General features: G+C 36.2%; 1 protein-coding gene across 3 annotated transcripts; it reads left to right on the forward strand.

Annotated features, from left to right (window-relative positions):
* On the forward strand, window positions 1–6,044 carry LOC111891612 (E3 ubiquitin ligase PARAQUAT TOLERANCE 3). 3 transcript variants are annotated; one of them, XM_052764767.1, is made up of 15 exons: window positions 1–977; window positions 1,338–1,449; window positions 1,613–1,694; window positions 1,789–1,955; window positions 2,037–2,113; window positions 2,233–2,310; window positions 2,389–2,545; window positions 2,681–2,829; window positions 2,917–3,081; window positions 3,402–3,728; window positions 4,315–4,353; window positions 4,456–4,729; window positions 4,816–4,944; window positions 5,037–5,130; window positions 5,209–6,044. In XM_052764767.1, exons 1-15 carry the CDS (start codon window positions 812–814, stop codon window positions 5,899–5,901), a joined length of 2,709 nt encoding a protein of 902 aa, XP_052620727.1. In that variant the 5' UTR covers window positions 1–811; the 3' UTR covers window positions 5,902–6,044. The 3 variants fall into 3 exon arrangements, with proteins under 3 accessions (XP_052620727.1, XP_052620729.1, XP_052620728.1); XM_052764769.1 differs by having other exon boundaries at window positions 5,040–5,130; XM_052764768.1 differs by having other exon boundaries at window positions 4,459–4,729.
* The last annotated feature ends 2,813 nt before the right edge of the window (window positions 6,045–8,857 follow it).

Raw genomic sequence — 8,857 nt, forward strand, 5'->3', positions numbered from 1 at the left:
AGCCCGCATTATCTTCAAAGGAGGCGAGTTTCACACGTATTGGGGTACATCGTTATCGCGATTTTGCCCTAATTTTGCACACGATCTTCTGGATTCTTTGAACACCATCAACGAATCTCCGATTGTTGAACTCCTCACAGGTGTTTCACAGAATTAACCGCTGAAAACCGAGATTCGCTTCGTGGTTGGAGAATTCGTGGATTATATATATATATCCAGATTCGCGACTACTGGAAGGCAAATAGTTTATCTGAAAGTAGATCTGAGAAATTGGAAGCGAATCAATCGGCGTCTCGGAAGAATCAAGCACCGGAAGAGGTCGACGGCGAATAGAAGGATTACGGTAACTCGTTATCATCGGAGAGAATCGGTTCTTTTGGAGGCTTTAGCTCGTGAGATCCTTCGATTTTCTCATCACTATCGAAAGTCAAGTGTTCCTGTGGAGTTATATCTGATCGTAAGAATCTGGCGAACTGAAGAATCTACGCAAATAGTTCGAAACATCGAAGGACTGAGCGCGTGAAGATGTTTCAAGGATTTGATTGAAGCCTTTTGCAGATTGAAGCCGTTCCTTAGTCGGTTTGATCTTTTTTTCAGAGTTATTGAAGAGTGGAAAACGAAAAAAAAAATAGAGAATCTTGGCTGTGGATTTTTGTACTGTTATTATATCTTTTTGTTTCGGTGTTCAATTCAGGCGTTTGATAATTTTCTTTTATATGAACGCCTTTATTGATACTAGTAGTATTGCATTTTGTGCTTGTTCCTGATATATCTTTTTTTGAGGGAAAAGAAAAAGAATTTATATTAAATTATGGCAGTATATTACAAGTTCAAAAGTGCTAAAGATTATGACTCGATTCCAATCGATGGCCATTTTATAACGGTTGCCTCTCTGAAAGAAAAAATATATGAATCCAAGCAATTGGGCAGGGGCACTGATTATGATCTTGTGGTCACCAACGCCCAGACTAATGAAGGTGTGTTTTAAGTTCTAGACCTAGTCAGCCTCTGTGTTCTTGAATAATTTCAATCTCTTAATATTCTATTCTAAAATCACACTGAATTTCAACTTTCATGTTTGCAACTTAAATGGCAACAAATATTTTGTTCAAGAGTTGTCAAGTTTTGCTTTTCTATAATTAGGTTGATTGAATTGAACTTTGAAGAGGATTCACATTTCACATCAAATCAACTAGAAGATGACTAGAACTAGCTATTAATTATGTATTTATTTTTGTTATATAGTATGCAAAAATGGGTTGGCCTTTTGGGTGCTACTGATGTGGATTGATCTATTTATAGTATTTCACAGAAGTGTTTCTGTTTTGAAATTTCAGAATATCTTGATGAAGACATGTTGATTCCAAAAAATACATCTGTTTTAATTCGTCGAATTCCTGGACAACCTCGCATGCCTATAGTTGCAGCACCAGTTTCTGAACAACCTGAGTACAGTTTCAAAACCTTTAAATTTTTTTAAATCACTCCTACTTTTTTTCTTAAAGATTTAGATACCTTATTTATATAAACCCTGCAAAAGCTTTGTACATGTTTAATCATTAATGGCCATAAATCAAGTTTTAGTTGAATTGTTTTATGATTTGAACTGCAGGCAAAAAATGGTTAATGAGCTGGAAGTTGTGCAATCTGCAAAGAGTAACTTTTCAGGAGCTGGACTTTCTTTTCCCAACTATGTAAGCCTTGTGTAGTTATAACTTATAATGTTTTAAAAACTTGTTCATGGATGAATGATGATAGATGATAACATAACACATTAATTTTTTGTAGCTTGATGGATCAGAATATGATGAATTTGGAAATGATTTGTATGAAATTCCTGAAGTTATTCCAGTTGTTTCTAGCAACCAACTACAGGATGCTCCTGCTCCTAGTAAAGCTGATGAAGACAGCAAAATTCAGGCCTTAATTGATACACCAGCTTTGGATTGGCAGCAGTGAGTTTTAGTTTAGTCTCTTTTTTAATGATTTAATATTTTTATTTTTTGAAAAAGATGTTGACTTTATTGACTTTTCAGGCAAAATTTTGATGGGTTTGGTGGTGGTAGAGGCTTTGGGCGTGGAATGGGTGGTAGAATGGGCGGACGTGGTTTTGGTAAAATTATCTTTTAGCTTCTCTCTTTTCTTTATATGTTCATGTTTATTTATATAAACATATAACAATTTTGCTTTTGAAAACTGATTTGTTTTTCTTTTCTCTTAAATAAATTTTAGGTAGGGGTGGTGGTGGTGGCGGCTTTGAGCGGAAAACACCACCTCCAGGCTATGTATGCCACAGATGCAAAACCCCAGGTAGATTCATCATCTCATGAATCTTTTTTTCTTTTTTCAAGTAAGAAATCTTATAAATTTATAATCTTTTTTTACCAGGGCATTTTATTCAGCATTGTCCCACAAATGGTGATCCTAATTTTGATATAAAGAGAGTGAAACCTCCAACTGGTATTCCAAAATCCATGTTAATGGCTACTCCAGATGGCTCATATGCATTACCTAGTGGTGCTGTAGCAGTTTTGAAGCCAAATGAGTATGTTATTAATTAATATTTTTTTTATTTAAATTAACTTTAGATATATATATATATATATATATATATATATATATATATATATATATATATATATATATATTTGTGTTATATTAATAATGTTTGTTACAATAGGGCTGCTTTTGAGAAGGAGATTGAAGGGATGCCTTCTACAAGAACTGTTGGTGATCTTCCTCCAGAACTTCATTGCCCTTTGTGCAAAGATGTGATGAAAGATGCTGTTCTCACCAGCAAGTGCTGTTTCACCAGTTTCTGTGATAAATGTAAGTTTTTTTTTAAAGCCGACATGGCAAAATGAATTGGATTTTTTTATAAATATTTGATTCTGTTTATCTTGATTATACTATCAGGTATAAGAGATCACATTATCTCCAAAGCAGTGTGTGTTTGTGGTGCAACGAATGTGCTTGCAGATGATCTTTTGCCTAATAAGACATTAAGGGATACAATAAATCGAATATTGGAGTCTAATAATAGCAGTGCTGAAAATGGTGGCAGTGCTTTTCATGTTCAAGGTATGTGAATATGTGATTAATTTACAAAAATGGTCCCTGTGTTTTCTGAGTTTTACCATGTTTAGTCCAAAGTTGAAACCTTTGTCAGTTTTGGTCCTTATTCTAAGGTTTTTTTTATCGAATATGATGGTTAAAACCAACTTAAAACCTTGAAATGACCAAAATCGATATGAAACCTTGAAATAAGGACTAAAATTGAAAAAAGTTTCGGTTTTGGACTAAACATGGTAAAATGCAGAAAGAACAGGGACTATTTATGTAACATACTTTATTTCTTGAAAAAGGTTTTAGTTTTTTAATCTTTATATTTTGTTTTTCAGATATGGAGTCTGCTAGGTGTGCACCACCACCACAGCCGAAGATTCCATCACCTTCACGATCAGCCGCCTCCAAGGGGGAGCAAGCACCACCAGCACAGAACGGGGAGGCTACAAATATGCAGCAGGCGGAGGTGGCGGCGGCGGCGGCAGAACATACTCCGGCAGCTGAGCCGCCAGTCTCAGGGAAAGGAAAAGTGATGAAAGCTCCTGATGTATCTGAAGCTACATATGATTCAAAGAGTATGATGGAACCGGCTTCACAGGGAAGTGCAAGACCTGTTGATGATGAAGTGCAGCAGCAGCAGAAGCAAGTTCCCGGTGAGGCAGGTAAATGGAATCTGTTTTTGGAAGGAATGGAATCTGTTAAAGGAATTGGAATATGCAAGAGTTGTAATATGTCATGTGTTACTTTGGTTGGTAGGAAATGGAATGGAGTTCAATCTCATTCCTTTGCTATGATTGAGGCAATGAACAGACGTGTTTGTGTTTTAATGTGTATGATGGGCAATTTTGTCTTTTAATAAAAAAATAGTGAAATTTGTTCCTTAAACATGAGTTTTGGTTCAAAATGGAATTTGAGATTCCAATTCCTTTGATTCCACTGGAATCCATGAAACCAAACACGCCCTAATACTTTTCTAGGGATAAATGCAAGAGATAGATAGCAACTTCATTATTTGTGTATATATAATCCTACTTTCATTTCCTTCTATTACAACATTGTACTTGTAATGTGCTCTAAAAAATCAAAAATCTACCCAATCATCACCTTTTGCTATGTCCTAATAAGAAAATAAAATGGAAGTAGCACATTGCTATTTCTTGCATTTAATCTATGGAGGTTTACCTTTTTATGTTAATTTATTTTTCAGTGTTATATATATTGGCTTACATTTTCCTTTCTTGTTTTCAGCAAAGAAGAAGAAAAAGAAGAAAGTTAACATGCCAAATGGTAGAGTTCCAACTTCCAATCACTGTTATACCTTTTGTAGCATCTCATTTGTTCACATGGGCTCCTTTTTTTGACATTTTTTTTTAAAATTTATATTTTCAGCAGCAGAAATGCAGTGGAGGGCATCTCAGGAGTTTGCAGCTGAAAACTATATGATGCCGCCAGGTCCTTCCCCTTACAACCCCTACTGGAATGGGATGCAGCCTGGAATGGATGCATTTATGGGGCCATATGGTGGCGGCATGCCGCCATACATGGGTGGTGGTTATGGATTTGGGCCGATGGATGTCCCCTTTGGAGGTGGCATGTTCCCCCAGGACCCTTTTGGTGCATCAGGCCTTATGATGCCTCCTCCTTTTATCCCTCCACCTCAGAGGTAATTTCATAACAAGTTAGTAATTAGTAATTATATTTTTAAAATGGAAAATAAATAATAGAGAAATTAATTGTTTGATCTTACAGGGATCTTGCAGAGTTAGGGATGGGCATGAATGGTGGTGGGCCCCCCATTATGAGCCGAGAGGAATTTGAAGCCCGCAGAGCCGAATTAAAATGGAAACGTGATTTTGAGAAACGTGGCCCAAGTGGAAGGCAAGTTATCAAATCACCATTTAATATAACGAATTAATTATAATAATAATAATAATAATAATAATAATAGTTTTGACTTGTTGTTACTACAGCAGCAGGGAATTACAAAAAGAAAGGGATTTCAACAGAGAGCCACGTGGCCATGGCCATGGCCATGAGGATGCTCCTCCAATGAAGTCGAAATCGGTATATGAAGTTTTGGTCTTTTTATTTTTATCTTAATATTATTTTAAACATATTTTAAAGTGTCTTGTTGGATTCCAGAGACCAATTCCACCGCCTAGCAGTGATGGTCACCACCGCCATAGATCCGACAGGCCGTCACCGGACCGCCGCCATTCCCGTGACGACGGTCATGATGTACCTCCACATCCATCGTCAAAGAGGAGATCTTCACGTGATCGCAATGATTATGAAGACCGCGACGACAGCCACCACAACCGCCACCATGACCACCAGTCACAGCCGCACAAGAGCCACCGCCGATCCGAATCATCATCCACCACCACCAGAAAGCCACCACAAGCACCACCAACATCAGATTCCAAATCGGCTGCACCAGCGGCACCCGTGGCGGCAGCCAGCAGTGGTGATCGGAAACATAAACCAAGCGTCTTCTCTCGCATCAGCTTCCCGGAAGAAGAAGCGGCGGCGGCCGCTGCGGCAGCAGCCGCCACAGGTTCCAAGAAACGGAAGGTCACGTCTAGTTCAACAGAAGCGCCACCTGGCGGATCCACGGCGGTGTCAAGGAAGAGTGGCAGCTCCGCCACCACCACCACCACCACCACCGCTACCGCCACCGTCGCCGCCATAGATTATGAGTCTAGTGATGATGACAGACATTTTAAGAGGAGACCTGCGAGATATGAATCGTCTCCAGTGAGGGAACGGGAGAGGGATAGGGGACGGGAAAGGGAACGGGAACGTGAGCGGGAACACTACAGCAAGCACAGGTAGCTAATGACTTAATGTCAAGCGACTGTGCAATATGATTCATTTTAAGAATCTGAAGGCGGAGGATTGTTATGTTTTTTTTTTTCTTTCTTGATGTAATACGATATTTAACTTGATGGAAATAAGTAAAATATATTTTGGTCGTTTGTTGCTTTGTATTTTTGGGTTTTAGTAGTGATTGCTTTTGTTTCGTTTATGGTTTTATCACAAGTAAATAAACACGTATTTAAAAAAAAATGAAGTCACAAAGTGAGCAAATTAGATTTAGAATATTTCTTTATGGCACAGGGGCTTGAGGCCTTTTAAAGTATATGCCGTTATTATTGATGAAACATGTATTAGATTTGTCATCTGATATAACCCATTATCGGTTGGTGAATTTGGGTGGCAAGGAAGTTTATGTGTATCAAAGCATAATGGTCGTGTTAGGTTATCTTTCGGGTGGCATTGTTTTTTTGATTTAATCCCAATTCAATGTATCCCTTCTTCATTTTAGTCTTCATCACTTGATTTTTCTTATGGGTTTTCTTGATCGCTTCAATTTTCATCTTATGCCAACATCTCGATAAAAGCAACATGAAAACTCAAATCCATCATTGTTATTGAGTTGAAGCCATGTGTAAAAGAATTTCATCACAACCAAATCAATGGTAGACAAATCTTGTTCATGAAATGCAAATTAAGCTCAAAAACAATAATCATATGCACTACCAATTGGAAAAAGAGGAAGTTTAGGATGATGAGTTTACTTGATTTAGTTTAGTGAGGATGCAACTTACTTGATTTAGTTTAGTGAGGGTGTAACTTTTATTAAATTTGAGTGTGGTGTTTCTTGTTGTGTAATTGCTTAATTTGGGTTGAATGTCATTGTAATTCAATACTTCTAGTTATTGTATGGCATTGTTATTGTTGTTTCAATGTTATTCTAGTTATTGAAATTCTAACTAATGAAATTGTTTTTTCGAAGTTAATAAACAAAATATACAATGTGAATATACTATACAAACATATAAACAAAAAAAAAACCATTTAATACACATGAATTGATATGTGCATATTTAGTCATATATTTTGTCTAATATCTTAATATTTTTTTTGACTATTTTGTCTCAAATATTGAACAAAAGGTGCTTAATTATGTTAAAATTATATTTCCAGCCTAAAAAACGTGCTCGAGTTAAAAAGGAAGCGGGACTAGTGATCGGAAGTTTGGGAATTAAAGTTAGAAGAAATCAAGCTAAAAAGGCGAAGAACTCGGTGAGTTGATCCACAACTCGACGAGTTGGTGAGAAGATTCACGAACCATCAGATGCCTTACCGTACACGGGATTTAAGTGATGGACTCGTCGAGTTGCCCCTATTTTCAGAAAACTATATAAACGACATTATTGAACGAGACCAAAAGTTTTTCAAAGGATTAATTGCGACTAATTCATGATTAGAAGTATTGCTGGAGCTCTGGAACTTGAGATTTCACCCTAGAGACCAATTTGGAAGAGATCGAAAGGCAAAACACACTCTTTTTTCTTAATCTTTTGCATACATTATGTTTTTATCATTGGATTTCTTTTTCGAGATGTTAGTTGCTATATATATGAGCTAAAAACTCATCACTTCTGTTTATGGTAGATTAGCTTGTTAATATGGTTTGATTTTATGGTATGGATTAATTGATTTGGTGAAATTGATTTGTTAAGCTTGTTAAAAACCCTTATATGTTGACAATAATTGTTTTCTGTTAATTATCAAGTCTATTAAGTTGCATGAACATCTTCTTAATTGCTTGTTTCATATGTTTTTTTGTGAAAACAATATTATATGCTCAGTATTAGTGAATATGAACCTAGGATTAACTAGAAAATAAGTTAATGTGTGAGCTTGTGTGATGAGCAACCATACAAGATGTTGATTGAATTGATAAATTTAATTAGCTAAAATTACAAGTCTTACTTAACCCGGATCAAAATACTAGGAAACTTGTTAGTTTAACCAATTGGCCACTGTTTAAATTAATTTGTTTTATAAGGATTAGTAATAGTGAACATGAATCTAATCACATTAATCGGTAGCTAACGATAAAATAATCCATTGCAATTACCATAAAATCAACTATAGGAACAAGTGAGTTGAACCTGACCAAAAGTCTCTTTCATTATTGAATCTAGTTACTTCTTATTTGCTTTAGTTGTTAATTGTCTTAGTTTGAGTGTTAGTTAATTGTTTAAGTTTCTAGTTTTGCAAAACTAGAGAAAACCCTTCTTTTTATTACTTGTTTTTATTTAGATAATTCTAGTAGTTAGTTTAATTGTTACCGTTCCCTGTGTTCGATACTCTGCTTGCTTGAACTATATTGCTAAACGATTGGTACACTGCCTTTCGTGTGTTTGTGTTTGAAGTAGTAGGATTAAAACTAGTGCATTTTACACACATCATGAATCAATATATATTTATTAATAGCATAAAGACATATGAATAACATGTAAAAAATAAAGAGAGAAGTCTACGAAAAATTTCACCAAACAGTTGAAGTGCATACAAAGTGAATAACATGTTGCATATATGTTACATACTCTTAATAAACATTCATTGATTCACATGTGAATACATATTCACATGTAAATATTACGTGCTATATTCATTTTATATATTTATTTATACAATTTGTAACACCTGTTTCAGGTATTAAGTAATTTACATGAATTTTTAGGGTTTGTGCATGGACTCGGCGAGTTGGAAGCCCCAACTCGTCGAGTAGAGGTCATCTCATGGACGCGGGGCAGGACCTACTCGACGAGTCGGAAGTATTGACTCGGCGAGTAGGAGCTGAAGAGAGAAAACCCTAATTTTAGGGTTTGCATCCTATATAATCTCCTTAAGAACCTTGAGGCCGACCTTCCATCAGCCTCCAAACCCTAAGAACATCTACAAAACCCTAATCCCCATTCTCTTTCATTTTGTG

The sequence above is a fragment of the Lactuca sativa genome, chromosome 6 (assembly GCF_002870075.4).
Source record: "Lactuca sativa cultivar Salinas chromosome 6, Lsat_Salinas_v11, whole genome shotgun sequence".
Taxonomy (NCBI): Eukaryota; Viridiplantae; Streptophyta; class Magnoliopsida; order Asterales; family Asteraceae; genus Lactuca; species Lactuca sativa.

Bases quoted from the DNA above. Each gene is read 5' to 3' on its own strand.
- LOC111891612 (XM_052764767.1), top strand. From the start codon at position 812: ATGGCAGTATATTACAAGTTCAAAAGTGCTAAAGATTATGACTCGATT. The intron at 1,450-1,612 runs GTACAGTTTCAA...TTTGAACTGCAG, and splicing joins CCAGTTTCTGAACAACCTGA to GCAAAAAATGGTTAATGAGC. The intron at 1,956-2,036 runs GTGAGTTTTAGT...TTGACTTTTCAG, and splicing joins CCAGCTTTGGATTGGCAGCA to GCAAAATTTTGATGGGTTTG.